A 24751-nucleotide genomic window follows, 5' to 3' on the forward strand; every position below is an offset into this window, starting at 1 on the left:
ATTTGAACCTGTGCACTGTCAGTGACCTGACCAAAAAGGGCCTGAAAGTGATGAAATTGGATCATAAATTCAAAGCTGTTTGAACACAGGTCCCCAAAATACGTTTGGCACAGGGCCCCCAAAATCCTTAAGATGCCCCGCTTTTCAATCACTGGTGTAAACGCAGCCTTTATAATGAAGGTGAAGGTCAGAGGCAGTGGCAGTGGGTGCGTGCATATAAAATTAAAGAAGCAAATTAAAATGAAAACACTTACTGAATCCAGACACAACATCATCCTAGTGCCGGACCTCTTCTGTTGAGATTGATGTGTGGGTCAAAGCAAACTCCCTTCACCAATCCTTGCACTGCTCACATTATGTTAACCAGCATGAGAGCAGTGCCCTGATTGGAGGGAGTGGCCTGCACTCCAAGCCCACTACAGGCCAGCACTTTCTCTCACCCCGCTGTCTTAAGACAGCTGGGTCGAGAGGTTTAAAGTGCACATGTCTGGCTGACCGTCATAAGACGGCCGGCCAAAGAGACAATGCACTTTAAACTCTGCACAGGCAGCCCTCTGCCCACCACTTCTCCCTGCTGCCACTCAGCAGGCCCTGCCCCATCCTGGCACTCGGTTCAGGACTGGATGATGAAAAATAAAAGGGTAATAAATTACTATTTTATTTTTTGATCTCTGGGACTTTGAGGAACATTTAGGTGGGGCGATGCTCCTGCACTCCAATGGAGGAGCTGTCGGTCAGAGGGCTACTGCTGTATACATTCCCTCCATCTACTCAAATGCCCACTGTATGTAAGCAACATGTCTTGTAAAAACAGCACATGAGCTGTCTAGGCCAGTGTTTCCCAACCTGGGGACCCGGGAACCCTAGGGGTCTGCGAAGCCTCATCAGGAGGTCCGCAACTACGTATAAAATGAAATAATATTAACAGATTAGGTCTCCTGCTTTCAGTAATGACTTATTGGAGGGGTCCTTAGATTCCAATAATGATTCAGTGAGGGTCCCAGGATTCCAGTAATGATAAAGTGGGGGTCCAGAAAAGTCTAAATGTTGGCAACCACTGGTCTAGGCGAAACCTAAATAGAAATATGAAGCTGTAAATGTGCTTTATGGAAAAGTTTTTCTCACATAGATCAAATGGCAAAAATTATGAACAGCTTAAGCAATTTACTCCTAAGCTTTGAAAGTTTGCAACAAAATGCTATTAACATAGTAACACCCCCAAACAATATCTCATAGAAACGTAGCCTCCATTTATGTGAGCTGTACTTGGTTTAGCCATTGCTTATGCATTTATTGCGGGTTGCTTTGTAATTCAACCACAATTGTCTTAGTTCAAGTTGTGCAAAACCTCTTTACTGATACTGAAAGTGTGGCTTTGGGACATAGTTACACCCAAAGATAGAAAGAGTTTTCCTGTGCATCACTCTAAAACTGCACTAACTGATAGTACTTAACCAGCTTCTTCATCCTCCTTAATGTGCCTGCAGCCTCAGAAACAGTGGTAACTCAGTCCTACTGAGGAGAATGTCTGAAAGCACTAACCATTCTGTCTCTAGTGCTACCAGTGAAGCCAATGTAGCCATGTTTACAAAGACTATGTCACAACTAAGGAGGCCCCAGGGACTTAAGTCTTCTTTCCATCTCTGAGCAGTGTCAGCAAACCTTGGTGCTGGGATTTGGTACCCTACTGGTCAATCGTGAAAGTGCTATGTCTATTTTAAGGAACGCGTTCCCCCGTAGAAGGATGGGGTTATGTTCCAATTGATGATCAGGGCAAACAATTTTCTTTCTTTTTATTTTACTACATGTCTTTTTCCTAGAGAGATTCAAAGATGCATCAGTTCTGTATTGGTAATGTGAAGTTTTCTCTTCAGTCATTTTTTGCTCATGTCTATTTCTTTTGTATATAAACTATTGTCAGCACAAGCAGCAATCGTCGTCATTGCAATTGTGAAAAGTAAACCCTAACAGAGCTCCTCTTTCCCTCACAGTTGTTCAATGATCGCTCGGTTAACATCTCCATAAAGTACCTCATCAGTGGACCGGGTGTAGATGAGTTTCCCGAGCCCGGATTGTTTACTGTGGATGACACTGATGGAAAAGTCTTCGTACATCGCACCATTGACCGGGAGAAGACTCCTTTATTTGTGGTAAATAACATTACCAAGAAAAAGTTTGAATGCTTGAATATGGGATTCACAGAGAGTATGAATAGCACAACTGGATTACTGACAAAATTTGTCTCTATGGTTTTCCCAAGAGCTATGCATTTGACAGGGTAGCGGTGAGGCTGTGGCCTGATGCCAGCAACTTATTCCTGACTGGGTGGACTGTGACGTACAATTATTAATTAGCAAACTGAAATCAAATTAGTGGTTTTGGCCTTGCTTCTCTGTAAAGGTAATAAGAGCTTTAAAAGATCAACATGATAGTCACAAATATAAGACACAAGTACAACCCATCACCAAGTGCCTCCGCACAAATACACACATAGGGACTGATTTAGAGTTCTGTGGATGTTGCGGAAATCCTGTCCACCATATTACATGAGACATTAGATATAATAGTCTAGTAATACGGTGGATGGGCTATCCGTCACATTTGCGACTGAGTAGCCCATCAGCTGAACTCTAAATCAGGCCATAGACCTGGGTAACTCCTTTTGTTCCAGTGAGAACATCCTTCTGGAGTAGGGTTAAGGCTATATTCTAAGATGTTTTACAATTTAAAGTATTTAATCATCAGAGGTCTTAGGGTGGGCCTATGCAGAAAAGTTTATATATATATCCATCACTGTAGTCTATTGCCTACACAAAGACATCCAACCAGTGTGTTCATGTCTTTTGTCACTGCTCATGTGGTCTCAGTGTAAATCCCATGTATTAATTGTTTAAAGATTTTCAGTGTCTTTAAATTAGACTATGTTTGCAATAAAAGGTGAGCACATACAACAAATGACCCATCTTTATTATTAAATCTAACCTCACAACCCTGCATTCTCATTGTGGATGCAAGAAACACAATCTCATCTTGGGAAAAGACTGATCAGCAACTATTTGTATTTGCTTTGGGGTATTTGTGAAGTGGTAATAACCATTCTGCAGTGGCATAAACCTCTTTAATGGTCTTCAAAAAGTAAGGATATGAACAAACTCATAAGAACAACGATTATGATTAAAGCCTGTGAGATTGCTAACCTTCATTATCAGACATAGCTTAGCGGTTAAAGCCACACTATCTTCAAGAGCCAGATTATGGAAAAGCACTGGTGGGCACTTCTGTCTTCCTTTCTGCTCTACTGGGGCACTTTTGCAATGCAGAAGGTGACACAGATGCCTGCACAGCTCCTACTGTAATACCTATTGTGCAGCTGCCTGGCTCAGGCACATTTTGTACTTGTGCAGTGTGAAGTGGAGTTTCTTCTTTTGAGCAGAGGTGTGCTTCTATGAAAACGAGGGTGTGCCTTTATCCATGCACCTGCACCATTTACCAGTGGATCATGGCGAAATGATCAGGAGGTACCCTAAGTGTGAACCACCTTGGAAGTGGCATGCACTTAGTGCACCCTTGAGAATGCTTTTTAAAAGTGGGTATGTAAGGTTCTGGGGATACCCCATGGGACTTTAAAAGTGGTGAATTCCCAGGTGGCATCCCATGTTCTGGGAGCCCAGCCCTCCTTCAGGAGAAGACCAGGCCAGGCTCCAGTGAAAGAAGGAGATGCATTTCAAACCTATGTTATCACTGTCAATGCTGCACTATCTTCAATGCATGACCTATTTCGAGGAGTTACCATACGTACTGAAGAGAGACAAAGTTTTTCTGTAATTGAGTGTACTGTGTCAGTCTGTTAATACATTTCAATAGGCATAATAGATAACTAATTTTCTGCTATTTCTGCACACTTATTTACATCATTAATCATTAGAAATTCAATATTGTTTCACTATTTTCTGTTAGTCTAAGTCTAAATTACATCTTTATATCAATTTATTCTTTTTAACATATGATTTAATTCATACCACCTTTGTTGAACTCTTACCTTATAAATGAATGCACATTAGTAAAGACGTGTCAGTGCAATTTGTACATTCAAACCATGAGTACTTTAATTAACATAAGACATAAACGGTCACATTTGGATGACTTTTGTGATATGAGGAACGCTAATAAAATGTCAGCTATATCAGATATGATATCAAAACTGCACAAATTTCTCTCAACCAAGCTAAGATTTCCACACTACGCGGTCTTGCAAGTGGGTTTGAAATGGCCACAAACAATGCTCAAATATGTTAGGAGACCCAAAACCTCCACATATGTTTAAGATGGAGGAGGTGGAACAAAAGCCTGCCTTACAACAGCTGTCCTATTGAGAATAATGCTTGCTTTTCACAGGTGCGCTTCGATGTTGCTGACAGGGCTTCGGGAACGATAGTTGACAAGTCCTTGATCTTCAATGTTGAAGTGCGGGATAAAAATGACAACGCGCCCAAATTTGAGAAGGATGTAGTGAATATCACTCTGAAAGAGACCTTCAGTTTTGGTAAGTGCAGTGGTGCCTCTGAAAATGGTGAACTTTATAGATACTTTACAATCTGTGATCCACATGTCCTGGTCATGTTGTGAGGATGATACCTTGCAGGGTGTAATATTATACATTGGAAATTTAAAAAAATGCTACCTCTTCTAGAGTGCGTTGTATGAGTCAAGGTAGGAACTCCCTTACGTGAAAAGAGATTTCCACCCTCAACTCTAGAACCTGGAAATGGCATTTATGGCACTGAAAGGGTTAAAGAAATCTAGAAACATTTTTTAAGTTGGTCTAAGCTGGGATCAGGCCATGAGCTATGGTGGAGAACTCCTGCATTTGGGTCAAATAAGCTAAGGTGATTGAGCTGCCCCAGTCAGGAAACGAAGTTCAAACACTTTAATATCCATTATCATTTTTCCTAAATTAGGTACTGTTTTGCCTCTGATCTTTTCTTGCAGTTTATTGACACAGGGTACGGGAAGGAGAGGTTACTGAGGTGTTTCACCTGTGCACCCAGGGGGCTAGTTAACTTCCCTCCTTGACCTTCCGTCTATGCCAAGGGCCAGATTTATCAAGGAGCACAAGGGTGACACAAAACGTAAGTGAGAGTTATCAAGCCACACATGCCCACCTTGCACAGCCCTGCATGGCTTTATAAATCTAAAGTAACACAAGGTAGCGCAAATCGCTGTCTGCGTTACTGTAAGGAAATGCCTCCTTGGCATGGTTGCCCCCTGACTTTTTGCCTTTGCTGATGCTATGTTTACAATTGAAAGTGTGCTGAGGCCTGCTAACCAGGCCCCAGCACCAGTGTTCTTTCCCTAACCTGTACTTTTGTATCCACAATTGGCAGACCCTGGCATCCAGATAAGTCCCTTGTAACTGGTACTTCTAGTACCAAGGGCCCTGATGCCAAGGAAGGTCTCTAAGGGCTGCAGCATGTCTTATGCCACCCTGGAGACCTCTCACTCAGCACAGACACACTGCCTACCAGCTTGTGTGTGCTAGTGAGGACAAAACGAGTAAGTCGACATGGCACTCCCCTCAGGGTGCCATGCCAGCCTCTCACTGCCTATGCAGTATAGATAAGACACCCCTCTAGCAGGCCTTACAGCCCTAAGGCAGGGTGCACTATACCATAGGTGAGGGTACCAGTGCATGAGCATGGTACCCCTACAGTGTCTAAACAAAACCTTAGGCATTGTAAGTGCAGGGTAGCCATAAGAGTATATGGTCTGGGAGTCTGTCAAACACGAACTCCACAGCACCATAATGGCTACACTGAAAACTGGGAAGTTTGGTATCAAACTTCTCAGCACAATAAATGCACACTGATGCCAGTGTACATTTTATTGTAAAATACACCCCAGAGGGCACCTTAGAGGTGCCCCCTGAAACTTAACCGACTATCTGTGTAGGCTGACTAGTTTTAGCAGCCTGCCACAAACCGAGACATGTTGCTGGCCCCATGGGGAGAGTGCCTTTGTCACTCTGAGGCCAGTAACAAAGCCTGCACTGGGTGGAGATGCTAACACCTCTCCCAGGCAGGAATTGTCACACCTGGCGGTGAGCCTCAAAGGCTCACCTCCTTTGTGCCAACCCAGCAGGACACTCCAGCTAGTGGAGTTGCCCGCCCCCTCCGGCCAGGCCCCACTTTTGGCGGCAAGGCCGGAGAAAATAATGAGAATAACAAGGAGGAGTCACTGGCCAGTCAGGACAGCCCCTAAGGTGTCCTGAGCTGAGGTGACTCTAACTTTTAGAAATCCTCCATCTTGCAGATGGAGGATTCCCCCAATAGGGTTAGGATTGTGACCCCCTCCCCTTGGGAGGAGGCACAAAGAGGGTGTACCCACCCTCAGGGCTAGTAGCCATTGGCTACTAACCCCCCAGACCTAAACACGCCCTTAAATTTAGTATTTAAGGGCTACCCTGAACCCTAGAAAATTAGATTCCTGCAACTACAAGAAGAAGGACTGCCTAGCTGAAAACCCCTGCAGAGGAAGACCAGAAGACGACAACTGCCTTGGCTCCAGAAACTCACCGGCCTGTCTCCTGCCTTCCAAAGATCCTGCTCCAGCGACGCCTTCCAAAGGGACCAGCGACCTCGACATCCTCTGAGGACTGCCCCTGCTTCGAAAAGACAAGAAACTCCCGAGGACAGCGGACCTGCTCCAAGAAAGGCTGCAACTTTGTTTCCAGCAGCCTTGAAAGAACCCTGCAAGCTCCCCGCAAGAAGCGTGAGACTTGCAACACTGCACCCGGCGACCCCGACTCGGCTGGTGGAGATCCAACACCTCAGGAGGGACCCCAGGACTACTCTGATACTGTGAGTACCAAAACCTGTCCCCCCTGAACCCCCACAGCGCCGCCTGCAGAGGGAATCCCGAGGCTTCCCCTGACCGCGACTCTTTGAATCCTAAGTCCCGACGCCTGGGAGAGACCCTGCACCCGCAGCCCCCAGGACCTGAAGGACCGGACTTTCACTGGAGAAGTGACCCCCAGGAGTCCCTCTCCCTTGCCCAAGTGGAGGTTTCCCCGAGGAACCCCCCCCTTGCCTGCCTGCAGCGCTGAAGAGATCCCGAGATCTCTCATAGACTAACATTGAAAACCCGACGCTTGTTTCTACACTGCACCCGGCCGCCCCCGCGCCGCTGAGGGTGAAATTTCTGTGTGGACTTGTGTCCCCCCCGGTGCCCTACAAAACCCCCCTGGTCTGCCCTCCGAAGACGCGGGTACTTACCTGCAAGCAGACCGGAACCGGGGCACCCCCTTCTCTCCATTCTAGCCTATGTGTTTTGGGCACCACTTTGAACTCTGCACCTGACCGGCCCTGAGCTGCTGGTGTGGTGACTTTGGGGTTGCTCTGAACCCCCAACGGTGGGCTACCTTGGACCAAGAACTGAACCCTGTAAGTGTCTTACTTACCTGGTAAAACTAACAAATACTTACCTCCCCTAGGAACTGTGAAAATTGCACTGTGTCCACTTTTAAAACAGCTATTTGTGAATAACTTGAAAAGTATACATGCAATTTTGATGATTTGAAGTTCCTAAAGTACTTACCTGCAATACCTTTCGAATGAGATATTACATGTGGAATTTGAACCTGTGGTTCTTAAAATAAACTAAGAAAAGATATTTTTCTATACAAAAACCTATTGGCTGGATTTGTCTCTGAGTGTGTGTACCTCATTTATTGTCTATGTGTATGTGCAACAAATGCTTAACACTACTCCTTGGATAAGCCTACTGCTCGACCACACTACCACAAAATAGAGCATTAGTATTATCTATTTTTACCACTATTTTACCTCTAAGGGGAACCCTTGGACTCTGTGCATGCTATTCCTTACTTTGAAATAGCACATACAGAGCCAACTTCCTACATTGGTGGATCAGCGGTGGGGTACAAGACTTTGCATTTGCTGGACTACTCAGCCAATACCTGATCACACGACAAATTCCAAAATTGTCATTAGAAATTGATTTTTGCAATTTGAAAAGTTTTCTAAATTCTTAAAAGACCTGCTAGGGCCTTGTGTTAGATCCTGTTTAGCATTTCTTTTAGAGTTTAAAAGTTTGTAAAAGTTTGAATTAGATTCTAGAACCAGTTTTAGTTTCTTAAAAAGTATTCCAACTTTTAGAAGCATAATGTCTAGCACAGATGTGAATGTGGTGGAACTCGACACCACACCTTACCTCCATCTACAGATGAGAGAGCTAAGGTCACTCTGTAAACTAAAGAAAATAGCAATGGGCCCCAAACCTACCAAAGTACAGCTCCAGGAGCTTTTGGCAGAGTTTGAAAAGGCCAACCCCTCTGAGGATGGCAACTCAGAGGATGAAGATAGTGACTTGGAGGGAAATTCCCCCCCTCCAGTCCTACTTAGGGAGAGCAGGGCTTCTCAAGCCCTGACTCCACAAATAATAGTCAGGGATGCTGGTTCCCTCACAGGAGGGACCAACAACTCTGAAATCACTGAGGATAACTCCAGTGAAGAGGACATCCAGTTAGCCAGGATGGCCAAAAGGTTGGCTTTGGAAAGACAGATCCTAGCCATAGAGAGGGAAAGACAAGAGATGGGCCTAGGACCCATCAATGGTGGCAGCAACATAAATAGGGTCAGGGATTCTCCTGACATGTTGAAAATCCCCAAAGGGATTGTAACTAAATATGAAGATGGTGATGACATCACCAAATGGTTCACAGCTTTTGAGAGGGCTTGTGTAACCAGAAAAGTGAACAGATCTCACTGGGGTGCTCTCCTTTGGGAAATGTTCACAGGAAAGTGTAGGGATAGACTCCTCACACTCTCTGGACAAGATGCAGAATCTTATGACCTCATGAAGGGTACCCTGATTGAGGGCTTTGGATTCTCCACTGAGGAGTACAGGATTAGGTTCAGGGGGGCTCAAAAATCCTCGAGCCAGACCTGGGTTGACTTTGTTGACTACTCAGTGAAAACACTAGATGGTTGGATTCAAGGCAGTGGTGTAAGTAATTATGATGGGCTGTACAATTTATTTGTGAAAGAACACCTGTTAAGTAATTGTTTCAATGATAAACTGCATCAGCATCTGGTAGACCTAGGACCAATTTCTCCCCAAGAATTGGGAAAGAAGGCGGACCATTGGGTCAAGACAAGGGTGTCCAAGACTTCAACAGGGGGTGACCAAAAGAAAGGGGTCACAAAGACTCCCCAGCAGAAGGGTGATGAGACAACCAAAACTAAAAATAGTAAAGAGTCTTCTACAGGCCCCCAAAAACCTGCACAGGAGGGTGGGCCCAGAGCCTCTTCACAAAACAATGGGTACAAGGGTAAAAACTTTGATCCCAAAAAGGCCTGGTGTCATAGCTGTAAACAGCATGGACACCAAACTGGAGACAAGGCCTGTCCCAAGAAAGGTTCCACTCCAAACTCCCATCCAGGTAACACTGGTATGGCTAGTCTCCAAGTGGGATCAACAGTGTGCCCAGAGCAAATCAGGGTCCACACTGAAGCTACTCTAGTTTCTGAGGGTGGGGTGGATTTAGCCACACTAGCTGTCTGGCCGCCTAACATGCAAAAATACAGACAGCAACTCTTAATTAATGGGACTAGAATAGAGGGCCTGAGGGATACAGGTGCCAGTGTCACCATGGTGACAGAGAAACTGGTTTCCCCTGGCCAATACCTGACTGGAAAAACTTACACAGTCACCAACGCTGACAATCAGAGAAAAGTACATCCCATGGCAATGGTTACTTTAGAATGGGGAGGGGTCAATGGCCTGAAACAGGTGGTGGTCTCCTCAAATATCCCAGTGGACTGTCTGCTTGGAAATGACCTGGAGTCCTCAGCATGGGCTGAGGTAGAGCTAAAAACCCATGCAGCAATGCTGGGTATCCCTGAACTGGTGTGTGTGAAAACAAGAGCACAGTGCAAGGCACAGGGTGAAAAAGTAGAGCTGGAGTCTGGAAAAATGGCCCAGCCTACCAAGAGAACAGGAAAGTCAGTTGGGAAACCAACTGCAACACAGCAAAAGAAAGGGAACCTCTCTTCTCAGGAAGAAGTTCTGCCCTCTGAGGGAACTGAGCCTTTGGGGCTTGAACCTTATCAGGTTGAGCTCTTAGGCCCAGGGGGACCCTCAAGGGAGGAGCTGTGTAAGGGACAAGAAACCTGTCCCTCTCTTGAAGGCCTTAGGCAGCAAGCTGCTGAAGAGTCCAAGGGCAAGAAAAATGGAACACATAGGGTCTATTGGGAAGATGGACTCCTGTACACTGAGGCCAGAGACCCCAAACCTGGTGCCACTAGGAGAGTGGTAGTGCCTCAGCTGTTCAGAGAGTTCATCCTAACATTGGCCCATGACATTCCCCTTGCTGGACATTTGGGACAAACCAAGACGTGGGAGAGGTTAGTCAACCACTTCTACTGGCCCAATATGTCCAACATGGTTAAGGAGTTTTGCCTCTCCTGCCCCACCTGTCAAGCCAGTGGTAAGACAGGTGGGCATCCAAAGGCCCCCCTCATTCCACTTCCAGTGGTGGGGGTTCCCTTTGAAAGAGTGGGTGTGGACATAGTTGGTCCACTGGAACCTCCCACAGCCTCAGGAAATATGTATATCCTGGTAGTAGTGGATCATGCTACCAGGTATCCTGAAGCTATTCCCCTTAGGTCAACTACTGCCCCTGCAGTAGCCAAGGCCCTCATTGGTATCTTTACCAGAGTGGGTTTCCCTAAGGAGGTGGTGTCTGACAGAGGTACCAACTTCATGTCAGCATACCTAAAGCACATGTGGAATGAGTGTGGAGTGACTTATAAATTCACTACACCTTACCATCCACAAACTAATGGCTTAGTTGAGAGATTCAACAAGACATTAAAAGGCATGATCATGGGGCTCCCAGAAAAACTCAAAAGGAGATGGGATGTCCTCCTGCCATGTCTGCTTTTCGCTTACAGGGAGGTACCACAGAAGGGAGTAGGGTTCTCACCCTTTGAACTTCTGTTTGGTCATCCTGTAAGGGGACCACTTGCCCTTGTTAAAGAAGGCTGGGAGAGACCTCTCCATGAGCCTAAACAGGACATAGTGGACTATGTACTTGGCCTTCACTCTAGAATGGCAGAGTACATGGAAAAGGCAACCAAAAACCTTGAGGCCAGCCAACAGCTCCAGAAGTTTTGGTATGACCAAAAGGCTGCACTGGTTGAGTTCCAACCAGGGCAGAAAGTCTGGGTTCTGGAGCCTGTGGCTCCCAGGGCACTCCAGGACAAATGGAGTGGCCCTTACCCAGTACTAGAGAGGAAGAGTCAGGTCACCTACTTGGTGGACCTGGGCACAAGCAGGAGCCCCAAAAGGGTGATCCATGTAAACCGCCTTAAGCTCTTCCACGACAGGGCTGATGTCAATCTGTTGATGGTAACAGATGAGGATCAGGAGGCAGAGAGTGAACCTCTCCCTGATCTTCTGTCATCAGACCCAAAAGATGGTACAGTAGATGGAGTGATCTACTCAGACACCCTCTCTGGCCAACAGCAAGCTGATTGTAGGAGAGTCCTACAACAGTTTCCTGAACTCTTCTCCTTAACCCCTGGTCAGACACACCTGTGTACCCATGATGTGGACACAGGAGACAGCATGCCTGTCAAGAACAAAATCTTTAGACAGTCTGACCATGTTAAGGAAAGCATCAAGGTGGAAGTCCACAAGATGCTGGAATTGGGAGTCATTGAGCGCTCTGACAGCCCCTGGGCTAGCCCAGTGGTCTTAGTCCCCAAACCTCACACCACAGATGGAAAGAAAGAGATGAGGTTTTGTGTGGACTACAGAGGGCTCAATTCTGTCACCAAGACAGATGCTCATCCAATCCCAAGAGCTGATGAGCTCATTGATAAATTAGGTGCTGCCAAATTTCTAAGTACCTTTGACTTGACAGCAGGGTACTGGCAAATAAAAATGGCACCTGGAGCAAAAGAAAAGACAGCATTCTCCACACCTGATGGGCATTATCAGTTTACTGTTATGCCCTTTGGTTTAAAGAATGCCCCTGCCACCTTCCAAAGGTTGGTGAATCAAGTCCTTGCTGGCTTGGAGTCCTTTAGCACAGCTTATCTTGATGATATTGCTGTCTTTAGCTCCACCTGGCAGGATCACCTGGTCCACCTGAGGAAGGTTTTGAAGGCTCTGCAATCTGCAGGCCTCTCTATCAAGGCATCCAAATGCCAGATAGGGCAGGGAACTGTGGTTTACTTGGGACACCTTGTAGGTGGAGGCCAAGTTCAGCCACTCCAACCCAAGATCCAGACTATTCTGGACTGGGTAGCTCCAAAAACCCAGACTCAAGTCAGGGCATTCCTTGGCTTGACTGGGTACTACAGGAGGTTTGTGAAGGGATATGGATCCATTGTGACAGCCCTCACTGAGCTCACCTCCAAGAAAATGCCCAAGAAAGTGAACTGGACTGTGGACTGCCAACAGGCCTTTGACACCCTGAAACAGGCAATGTGCTCAGCACCAGTTCTCAAAGCTCCAGATTATTCTAAGCAGTTCATTGTGCAGACTGATGCCTCTGAACATGGGATAGGGGCAGTTTTGTCCCAAACAAATGATGATGGCCTTGACCAGCCTGTTGCTTTCATTAGCAGGAGGTTACTCCCCAGGGAGCAGCGTTGGAGTGCCATTGAGAGGGAGGCCTTTGCTGTGGTTTGGTCCCTGAAGAAGCTGAGACCATACCTCTTTGGGACTCACTTCCTAGTTCAAACTGACCACAGACCTCTCAAATGGCTGATGCAAATGAAAGGTGAAAATCCTAAACTGTTGAGGTGGTCCATCTCCCTACAGGGAATGGACTTTATAGTGGAACACAGACCTGGGACTGCCCATGCCAATGCAGATGGCCTTTCCAGGTTCTTCCACTTAGAAAATGAAGACTCTCTTGGGAAAGGTTAGTCTCATCCTCTTTCGTTTGGGGGGGGGTTGTGTAAGGAAATGCCTCCTTGGCATGGTTGCCCCCTGACTTTTTGCCTTTGCTGATGCTATGTTTACAATTGAAAGTGTGCTGAGGCCTGCTAACCAGGCCCCAGCACCAGTGTTCTTTCCCTAACCTGTACTTTTGTATCCACAATTGGCAGACCCTGGCATCCAGATAAGTCCCTTGTAACTGGTACTTCTAGTACCAAGGGCCCTGATGCCAAGGAAGGTCTCTAAGGGCTGCAGCATGTCTTATGCCACCCTGGAGACCTCTCACTCAGCACAGACACACTGCCTACCAGCTTGTGTGTGCTAGTGAGGACAAAACGAGTAAGTCGACATGGCACTCCCCTCAGGGTGCCATGCCAGCCTCTCACTGCCTATGCAGTATAGATAAGACACCCCTCTAGCAGGCCTTACAGCCCTAAGGCAGGGTGCACTATACCATAGGTGAGGGTACCAGTGCATGAGCATGGTACCCCTACAGTGTCTAAACAAAACCTTAGGCATTGTAAGTGCAGGGTAGCCATAAGAGTATATGGTCTGGGAGTCTGTCAAACACGAACTCCACAGCACCATAATGGCTACACTGAAAACTGGGAAGTTTGGTATCAAACTTCTCAGCACAATAAATGCACACTGATGCCAGTGTACATTTTATTGTAAAATACACCCCAGAGGGCACCTTAGAGGTGCCCCCTGAAACTTAACCGACTATCTGTGTAGGCTGACTAGTTTTAGCAGCCTGCCACAAACCGAGACATGTTGCTGGCCCCATGGGGAGAGTGCCTTTGTCACTCTGAGGCCAGTAACAAAGCCTGCACTGGGTGGAGATGCTAACACCTCTCCCAGGCAGGAATTGTCACACCTGGCGGTGAGCCTCAAAGGCTCACCTCCTTTGTGCCAACCCAGCAGGACACTCCAGCTAGTGGAGTTGCCCGCCCCCTCCGGCCAGGCCCCACTTTTGGCGGCAAGGCCGGAGAAAATAATGAGAATAACAAGGAGGAGTCACTGGCCAGTCAGGACAGCCCCTAAGGTGTCCTGAGCTGAGGTGACTCTAACTTTTAGAAATCCTCCATCTTGCAGATGGAGGATTCCCCCAATAGGGTTAGGATTGTGACCCCCTCCCCTTGGGAGGAGGCACAAAGAGGGTGTACCCACCCTCAGGGCTAGTAGCCATTGGCTACTAACCCCCCAGACCTAAACACGCCCTTAAATTTAGTATTTAAGGGCTACCCTGAACCCTAGAAAATTAGATTCCTGCAACTACAAGAAGAAGGACTGCCTAGCTGAAAACCCCTGCAGAGGAAGACCAGAAGACGACAACTGCCTTGGCTCCAGAAACTCACCGGCCTGTCTCCTGCCTTCCAAAGATCCTGCTCCAGCGACGCCTTCCAAAGGGCCCAGCGACCTCGACATCCTCTGAGGACTGCCCCTGCTTCGAAAAGACAAGAAACTCCCGAGGACAGCGGACCTGCTCCAAGAAAGGCTGCAACTTTGTTTCCAGCAGCCTTGAAAGAACCCTGCAAGCTCCCCGCAAGAAGCGTGAGACTTGCAACACTGCACCCGGCGACCCCGACTCGGCTGGTGGAGATCCAACACCTCAGGAGGGACCCCAGGACTACTCTGATACTGTGAGTACCAAAACCTGTCCCCCCTGAACCCCCACAGCGCCGCCTGCAGAGGGAATCCCGAGGCTTCCCCTGACCGCGACTCTTTGAATCCTAAGTCCCGACGCCTGGGAGAGACCCTGCACCCGCAGCCCCCAGGACCTGAAGGACCGGACTTTCACTGGAGAAGTGACCCCCAGGAGTCCCTCTCCCTTGCCCAAGTGGAGGTTTCCCCGAGGAACCCCCCCCTTGCCTGCCTGCAGCGCTGAAGAGATCCCGAGATCTCTCATAGACTAACATTGAAAACCCGACGCTTGTTTCTACACTGCACCCGGCCGCCCCCGCGCCGCTGAGGGTGAAATTTCTGTGTGGACTTGTGTCCCCCCCGGTGCCCTACAAAACCCCCCTGGTCTGCCCTCCGAAGACGCGGGTACTTACCTGCAAGCAGACCGGAACCGGGGCACCCCCTTCTCTCCATTCTAGCCTATGTGTTTTGGGCACCACTTTGAACTCTGCACCTGACCGGCCCTGAGCTGCTGGTGTGGTGACTTTGGGGTTGCTCTGAACCCCCAACGGTGGGCTACCTTGGACCAAGAACTGAACCCTGTAAGTGTCTTACTTACCTGGTAAAACTAACAAATACTTACCTCCCCTAGGAACTGTGAAAATTGCACTGTGTCCACTTTTAAAACAGCTATTTGTGAATAACTTGAAAAGTATACATGCAATTTTGATGATTTGAAGTTCCTAAAGTACTTACCTGCAATACCTTTCGAATGAGATATTACATGTGGAATTTGAACCTGTGGTTCTTAAAATAAACTAAGAAAAGATATTTTTCTATACAAAAACCTATTGGCTGGATTTGTCTCTGAGTGTGTGTACCTCATTTATTGTCTATGTGTATGTGCAACAAATGCTTAACACTACTCCTTGGATAAGCCTACTGCTCGACCACACTACCACAAAATAGAGCATTAGTATTATCTATTTTTACCACTATTTTACCTCTAAGGGGAACCCTTGGACTCTGTGCATGCTATTCCTTACTTTGAAATAGCACATACAGAGCCAACTTCCTACAGTTACTCTGCTGCAAGGAGGCATTCCATGGGTAGAACGTGGATGTTCTCCTGCATCCACACATGGATTTTGGCTCATTTCAAGATTTACCATTAGTGGTAGAAATGGGAATGCCTCAAATTGCTACGCCTCCCCAAGTGAGGAATAACAAGGAGAAATACCTTTATTTTACCTTGTTCTTTCCTCTTTCTTAGTGTGCTGCATTCTGCAGCACACATGGAAAGAGGAAAATGCCTCTGTGCAGGAAGGTGTTCCTTCCTGCACAAAAGAATCCTGCCTACAACGCAGGTACCCTTGCACCATGATGCAAGGGTACCTGGTTGGTACTAGGCAGCAAAAAGTGCACCAGAATTAGGAAAGGACAGACAGGCGCCATATAATGTTCAATATTGTCATTTTTGCCCTTCCACAAAGCCCAGCACAGCAAAAAAATGATACACGTGGGCCCATGAGTCAGGCGCTGAGGAGGTGATACAAGCAAAGGTAGACAGCAGGGCGGATGTCATGCCATTGGACATGTCTGTATCCAGACCCGTTGTGATGAAGCACCCATGAGAGGTGATTTTAAAATGCCATTCATACAGAGTTACAGATGTATTAAAAGGTAGGACTGACATGCAGGAGCTTCCTCTGTGTGGGACCAGACAACAGAATTGTTCATTGAGCCACATGGCTCAGCTTCATGCAGAGTCATCTCTGGCTGTCCCTGCTGCGGAGTCTGATTAACAGAGCTCGTCACAATTCAAACATAAAATATGGAGACTATTTGTAGACACTGCACATCATAGACATTTTTGCTAAGATGTTTAAAAGTTAGTGGGGACTAATACAATTTAGAACCAAAGTGTTTTAGTAGTTACGATGATACGCTGTAATACATGTATTGGGTGTTTTTTTGCTTCCCTTTAATATCTGCACTATAATCATTGTGGAATAACATGTAAAAACTATGGGGCATACACTTTTTTTGCTCCCCTTAGTGCCCCCCTCATGCCACCATGTGTGTGCCGTATTTGAAAACTTTTGACACTAGTCCGGAGGTGTGCAGGATTAGCGTAAAAAATGTTGACGCTAATCCTGCAAAGCTTTGAGGCCCATTGTAATCAATGGTGTGCATCCCCAGGCGTTAAAAGTGCTGAAAAAATGACACAAAGAAATCTGTTAAATTTCTTTGCAAATTTTTTTTGTCCCCCGCTCCTAATGGGGAAACACCTCATTTGGGCTAAAAAGTGACGCAATGCATGCATTGTGCCACTTTGTAAGTATGGCACAGGGATTTTGGCCTCGTTGGTCCACATTAACATAAAAAAATGATGCTATGTGGTGCAAGTAGGCGATATGGGCTCTTAAATATGCCCCTATATCTCTGTCCTTTTTTAGTGTATCAGTACCGCCATTATAAAGTTTTGCCTATGCAGGTTTGGTCTGAAAATAACTAACCACACAGAACACAGATAAAACCACTATTTACTCTTACTTTTTAATGAGCTCTCCTCTAAACTGGATGCAACTTGTGCTTATGATGGTAGTTTACACCAGCACCCGAGGTGAAGAGACATCTTGGATGTTATTAATACCCAATTCAAAAGTATTTGCCTTATAAAAGTCAGAAAGATAAAAGGTTAATTTATTTATGCTGCATTCGGTCATGTGACCTGCAAGTCTCAGGAAGGTGCTACAATCACTGAGCCTGCTTACCTTCCAAATTTGAAGGCTAATGTTTTCCTGGGTTACCCACTTCTAGCCACAATGAGCATTTATTTTTGTTTTAGCAGTGAAGGCACTGTGCCCACTACTTGCCACCTGCAGCGTATACATAGTAAAGGCTGTTTTCCTCTCCACAGAAAATCCAGTTTTCCAGATGCATGCCTTCGATGATGATAAAGAGGACACAGCAAATTCAGACGTCATCTATTCTATTGTTTCACAGAGTCCTTCCACCTCTGGCGTAACATTCTCCGTTGATCCCAAGAACGGATTGATACGCGGAAAGGGATGCCTGAATTATGAGGTTAGTGCATGCTTCAGCATGGATTGGAAGAAGACCTGCATGGATTGGGAAATCGGTGATCACTCTGTGAAGAAAGGTGGATTGTTGCAGATGAGGAGTTCAGTTTTTTTTTGTAAAGGGGCCTGAGGCTCTGGGAAGGAAAGGAGAAGAGACACACGTCTAGTGCTTTGAAAGAAGGATGAGAAGGGGAAAGTAGACTATAGGTGACTCCAGGGGAGTTTGTGTAGGGTTTCCCACTCTGGTGGTGGAGGTGTAGGTGAGGTGAGTACAGTGGTAAGCGTGTACCACTGGTTGCTTGTGAGCTCCCTGTCTGGCGCTTATTTATACCTATTTAAGGAGTAGGGGTACACTGCAGGGACGGTTGGAGGAGTAAAAGTAAGGGTCTGCGTAGAATGGAGGGAGAGCAGAGCATGAATTAAAGGGGAGAGGAAGGGCAGCAGTTGTAGAATAAAGGCAGAACAAATCAGAAATATAGGGAGGGGGTAACAGACCTAGAAAGATAAAAGAAATAGAAAGGAGTAAAGGGGTGTGAGGATAGACAGTTGGGAAAAGATAGGGGATAGAAAGGTCAGCAAGGGTAATAAAGAAAAGGGGTGATGCCAGTGTTGGAACTGAATCGTGTCCATTGTGAAAGTTTGCCACTGTCTTTCAGAAACATTTTGGGAACCTGCACGCATCTCTGAGCATAGCAGCGTGCCCGGAAACTTTATGGGACAGAAGAGTGGAACAGGGACTTGGGGCCAGATGTGTCATCGGTTTGAATTTCCTAAATAGCGATTTTTAAGAAATTGCTATTTAAGAAGTGCAAATTTGCGATTCCCTAATTGTAGTCGCAATTTTAAGGAATCGCTATTTTTGCGATTCTTTAAAATTGCACTGCAAATTCCTTTCATAAATCATGAAAGGTGATTTTGCATTCACAAACAGTGGAATTTATCAATTCGCACGGTTTGCGAATGCAAAATCCTTTGATACATCTGGACCTTGGTGTGGCACTTTCAAATTGGGAAGTGATTGCAAATCTGCAAATACACAAAACCTTAGCATTATGTCAGTATCATAAAATACAAGCAGTCACTTCTTTATTCTCTGCACCTAGGGGAAGAAAGGTTAGAGGAAGCAAATGAAAAGTACCTATCTAAATTGTAAGAGCCATTGCCCAAGGAACTCATTCTTACTCTGGTATGCTGTGGCCAAATGATATACCTTTGTGGTCCCTGAAGGAGGTGTTTTCTTTGGAGGCTGAGTGAGATTTAGGTTTAGAGCATCATGTAGTAAAAGATGAAGCAGCCGAAAGTGTGCTGAGTGTCTCAGAGTGATGGCCCAGCAGCACTGGCCGAAAGCCTCAAAGAAAATCTTACTCCATACCACCTCCCAGCAAGATATCTCAATGCGGGTGGTCACGGATGTTTGCTCCACCTTGCATTGAGAAACCTTCTGTTTGTGTTGAGGAAGCTGCTGCTCGAGTAGAAAATCTACTTGGGTGGCAGAAAAGAAGCAGCACCCTCTTGCGCTGCGTATGGTGCCCTTCGACCTGATTTTACAGTGCGGGACAAACACCAGGTGAGAATAATCAGTGTCTTCCCTATTTCACGCCGAACAGGAAACCCTCTGTCTACGCATTCTCCCTCAATGTAAACTCCACTTACTTTGATTTTCCCCTGGAATTCTACAGCATCTTTACATAATACCCATTCTCTATCAATATTCCGTAGATTTTCTTCAATGTAAGCCCTATTTGCTTCTTCTTATTCTTCCCATCACTTGGACATCTTCAGGATGAATGTATGTCGGAACAATGCATGCTGGAACCACGCACGCCTGAACAGCATGGTCGGAACAATGACTGCGTTGGTATCACTAATGCCTTTACCACGAATGCCTTAACAACGATTTTTCATTAAAAGGGCATTCCTGGTAAAGGCATGCGTGGAATGGCATGCATGGTTCCTGCATGTGACCCCCATGATCTCCCACCCTGCCCCAAAAAATACAGCGACTCCCCACTCCCACCCCTAAAACCTAAAACTACCCGACCCTAAAACCTAAAACTACCCGACCCCCTACCCCACCCCTAAAACTACCCTGACCCCCCACCCCAACCCTAAAACCTAAACTACCCAAACCCCCCACCCTGCCCCAAAAACTACCTGACCCCCACCGCACCTGAAACTACCGCGACTCCCCACCCCTGCCCCTAAAACATAACATTACCCCAACCCCGCCACTAAAATTACCGTGACCTCCCACCCCGCCCCTAAAACCTAAAATCACCCAAACCCCCCACCCCACCCCTAAAATGACTGCGACCCCCCCCCCCACTCCGGCCCCTAAAACCTAAGGGTTGTTCAGCTTTCGTGGACAATGACCTTTGTTGTTCAGCGGTCGTGGTTTAGGCTGCTTCCCCTTCAGGATACTTCCAGACCCAGCAGCGGAAGAAAATAATCTTAAGATTGCGTCCAAGGTGATACTTTCAGGGAGGGGGTCTGACATCAGAGGAGGCTGGAACCAGCATCAAATGGTGGGGAGCATCGACTCCCAACAACAGCAAAAAAGGGTGAAAGGAAAAAGGACTACTATAAAGAAAAAAGTTCCTGACCCAACCACTAGATGGAGAATAATGCACAGCATGTGAATTCAGAAAATTCTTCAAGCTGCAAAACTACTCCTTCAGGTAAGTAACCATTTTGATTCCAGGTGTGTTATGAAGATCCTTCACAGAGTGGTTGCACTGAGTTCCCCTGTAGATGAAAAGACTATGATGCCCTCTGGCACACTCTCAAGGAAGAAGAAGCAAGTCTCTAAATCTTCGGAAAGGCCTGGGACTGAAAATGTGCCTGATCTGAACTGCAGCATGTACAGCAGGGCACACTGCGGCATATTTAAGGAAAGTGGCACTGCACCTAAGACAGGGCGCACCATTGCACAGGGTAGGGGGCAATAGTAATTTGTATTGACACTATTGATGTACTCTGCAGAAGAAGCACCAAAATATTGGTGCTACTTCTGCAGAGAACATTGGGGCCCATTTTAAATAATGGAATCCCCCTTTTAATGCCTGCTCCGAGCAGGCATTAAATGTGCTATAAAAATTATGCCCCTCTTAACGGGGGAATGACCCCTTTGCATATATTATGTTTAGCACAGGCATAATGTACAGCAAAGGGTTATAGAGTGCCACAATGCATGCATTGCTCCACTGTGTAAATATGGCACGAGGATTTTGGCCTCATTGGGACACATTAGCATAAAGAAATTGTGCTAATGTGGCACAAGGTGGCTCTAGGGACTTCTAAATATGCCCAACTGAGTGTTGAGGTCAGGAGCTCTGGCCTTCTCAGTTTAAAGGAGTCCTTTGGCAGTCAAACCACTACATCCCAGGGTGTCCCTGCCTTTCCCAAGAATCCATCAGGCTTTGGGCTCAAAGCATGACGGAGGCATTCTGGCTTATGTATGATAAGCACAGTAACAAAACTTTCAATCTAAATGAATCCCTCAACCTTCTGCTTCAGCACCTGCAGCTGGGTTATATATTCCTTTCTCACCCCTTCATAAGCTGGTAGGAGCTGCAGCCAGTCTCCAGGAACTGCATACTGCTTAGAAAAATCCCTGCCTGAGCTCATCACAGAGTCACGTTTGCCCAAGGTAGACCACTTTAGAATGTTCTGGCTAGTGGATCACCAAATAGCAGGAATCAGTCAGGGTCAGCTGTTCCCCAGGACGCTGTCAGTGAGTCCCACCCTCGATCTGCTCATCATGGAAGCAATCCTGTTGGATTACTGGGCCTTTCCCTCCTGGAATGAATGGTGCAGAAAGATACTGGGAAAGGGTAACTGGCTTTTACATGTAGAAGGTATGGTACCCATTTATGCAATCCTGCACGGTTTCCTTTCTGAATCATTCCTTTCACACAAGTTATAGTAAAGAAACAGCTCCATAGTGTTAGCAAGAGCCAGATGTCTGAATAAGTACATTGACCTAGATGTAGGAGTCCAACAGTTCAAAAGTGTGAAATACTAGAGTCTGTCATTTCTAGAGCAGGAATTGTTTTAGATCATCTGGTGGCATCGGGTTGTTAGCTTTTTCCTGCCCATTGATAGTACAATGTCAGTTTTTCTCTAACCTGAGTTTGCTTGTCACTCAAGTAGAAGAAAGTGAAATTTCCTGGGGCGCTCTGACTTCATCCTGAAACATATGCCAGACATCTTCATCCAAGCCTCAGGCTGAGTTTATGGTTCTTTTGCGTTGCTTCAGCTTCTAAAAGGAGCATTTGCACTTGGCTTCAAGTAGCTAGCCATTGGACCAGTTGCTTAAGGTCTATTCTGGCCATTCAATCATTTATTTCGTGGCAAGATTTATTTGAAGTGGTTTGACAATATATTAGTCCCATTTTCCCTACAAAGCCTTGAAAATGTTTACTATGGTGTAGGGTTCACATCAGCCACAGCCCGTCCTTCAGTGCAGAGGGGCCACACCCCCCACCTTTTGCCCTTCATGAAGAGTGCCTGTCTGGCTGAGCAAAGGTCAGCCTGACAGACACTCTTCATGTTCAGCTCAGGCAGCCAGGAGCGAGACATGCGTGATTTGCGCAGAGTCCTGGCTGCCTGAGCTGAACTTTGCTAGGCTGAAGAGGTCCCTTTGCCTATGGGCGTGACCTCCTCGGCTCAGCAAAGGTGCCTTAAGGCCCTCCACCTCGGTGATGAGGGGAAGTGTCACCCATTGACTCTGACCTGGGCGCTTCAGGTTTAAGCCCTGAAGCGCACAGGGCGAGTGTCAATCAGTGACACCTTGTCACAGAGTGGGGTGGGGTCAGAAGTCTCACTGTGACGAAGTTGAGACTGCTGCCTCCTGGGATCTCTGCGCTGAAGGTAAGTGTGCGTGTGTTTTTTTTTTTTAATGAATGTTTGGTGCGTGCATGTATGTTTGAATGTTGATGAGTGTTGTGAATGGATGCTCGTGCGTGTGTGAATGAATGAGTGTGATTGTGCTTCCTGCCCGACTCCCTCCCTCCTAACATTACCGGCTGACACTGGTTCACATCCATTACATCAATCATTTTGTTCTTTTCCTTGAGGCTGAAGCTATTGAGTAGACCCCAGTAGCTTGTCCGGAGTTCCCGTGTGACCTGATTGTATCAAATCATGCTTCATATAGAAAATGATGCAGCTACATTATAGACCAGCTATGGGACTTCTCTAACTCTTTCTTGATAATCTTTAAGTTTTGCAGTCACACCTTATGTTTACTGAGGTCATCAGTAAAACTATATCATGTGTCCACAGGGTGATTGTCATTGGTCTCAAACATGAGTTATTAATAATGGTATAATTTCATGTGATGTATGCATGCTGTCTGTGCTATCCAAATTATATGAACAGCTTCCCTTAGATGACCTTGGCCATGATGAATGCCCTCTGATGTTCGCAGTGTGAAAGCTTGTGAATACCTAGTAAACTGGTCTGTGATCATAAAGATGTTCTTGATTCCTCAGATTTTGGGTACCATTGACAACAGGTTAACACAGGTTAGAAATCTATGCTGATTTCACTGCAGGTGTTGTATCTTTTCCAGTCCTGTTAGATTTGGTCCTCCTAGCAACATACTTGATACAGCTCTTGTAGTAAGGCTGATTATTAGTGGCTTGGCGGTAGAACAATTTTCAGAGCAGTTTAAAAGTAGGCCTGTGAAATATATATTACACTGCTGTAATTTGAGTATTTAAGGGAACTTCACTTTACTCTTATTAAATACATTTACCGAAAGTATGCCATTACACCACTTTGAGTAGTTATGCACCAGTCATAGTAAAATATTTACTGCAATCACACCATTTGTGGTAAAAATTTACTGTGAACGCATGGAAACACTAAAACACGACCAGCTATTGTTTGCACTGGTTTTTGCATTTTTTTAGTGAGTAAATGCATTCTCACATCAAAAATTGATGCAAGGATGTATTTTTTTGTTAAAATATAGCACTAAATGATGGATTTGGATAGTGTGTAATTACATGTAATCTTGCACAGTTATGCCAAATTTTGGACAATTATATGAACGCAAATTCTATGAAGTCTGCACACCCCTAGTCAAAAGTCTTATCAAATTGTAAATGTTTGCGATCAGCACAAAGGACTTAAGCACCAACTAGGGAGAATCTACAACTCCAAGAACATGATAAACAGGATGTTCATAGCCTCAAGGTGAGCAACATTTCATGCATGACTGCAAGACATTGTTGTATAGGGCGAAGGGGGTGAGGACACACTTAAGATAATCGCAATCCTTGCCGAGGTGAATCACAAAACTCACTAAATAAACCTCTACTCAACACACTGGAAGCTGTAGCACAGAGCAGCTAGGCTTAGCTTAGAGGCAATATGTACAGTATTTGTGCAGTACTCAAACAGTAATAAAGTGAAAACAAAAACACACAAAAATCCCAATTTTGAAAAATAGATTAAAATTTAATAAATAAATGACACCAAAATGACAAAAAACTAACAAGTAAAACCAGAGGGAGTTGTGGATTTTTAAAGTTTGAATTTAAAATAGTGCCACAAAGCACAAAGCGCCAACCGCAGGTATCCATTCACATTAGACCAGGTCAAAGTTAAACGTTGAGGCCAAAAGCCACGTATCACCAGTCGAATACAAGAACCAGGTTCATCCCAGTGGAATCCTACCTTCTGAAACTTTAATGTAGAAGAAGTGGTCATCGATGAGTCATAAGAAGGGCAAGCAGCAAGCTGGATCTGAAGCAGGGCTCAACGATAGCAGGCTGCTGAAGAGCAGGGCCAGTGTGGAACGCAGTCATTTCAATAAATGCTTTGAAACTTGTCCTGCATCTCTTTGTCTGTTTTTTGCCTGTGTGAGACGTTGTATAACTGAGAGAAAAGGATACAATTTGTTGACCACGACTTCCCTGAGGAGTTAGTGTGTCATATTTTCTAGGCTGCCACAAATCACCATTACTATCTGGGTTTTGGTGAGGTGCTGCTAGCTAGCTGAAAAGGTCAGGTCAACTGACTCAGTCACCCACACATGGTAGTTCTGCCACCCAGAACTA

The 24751-nt window shown here is 45.9% G+C and overlaps 1 protein-coding gene across 2 annotated transcripts in view; it reads left to right on the top strand.

Moving 5' to 3' along the window:
* CDH26 (cadherin 26) overlaps positions 1–24751 on the top strand; it is a 319857-nt gene that overhangs the window by 142797 nt on the left and 152309 nt on the right. For both annotated transcript variants that reach the window (XM_069243134.1, XM_069243133.1), the window contains exons 3-5: positions 1992–2150; positions 4396–4543; positions 17519–17685. In XM_069243134.1, the coding sequence (XP_069099235.1) occupies positions 1992–2150; positions 4396–4543; positions 17519–17685 (474 nt within the window). The remainder of the gene's footprint in view (positions 1–1991; positions 2151–4395; positions 4544–17518; positions 17686–24751) is intronic.

Source organism: Pleurodeles waltl, chromosome 7 (assembly GCF_031143425.1).
Source record: "Pleurodeles waltl isolate 20211129_DDA chromosome 7, aPleWal1.hap1.20221129, whole genome shotgun sequence".
Classification (NCBI taxonomy): domain Eukaryota; kingdom Metazoa; phylum Chordata; class Amphibia; order Caudata; family Salamandridae; genus Pleurodeles; species Pleurodeles waltl.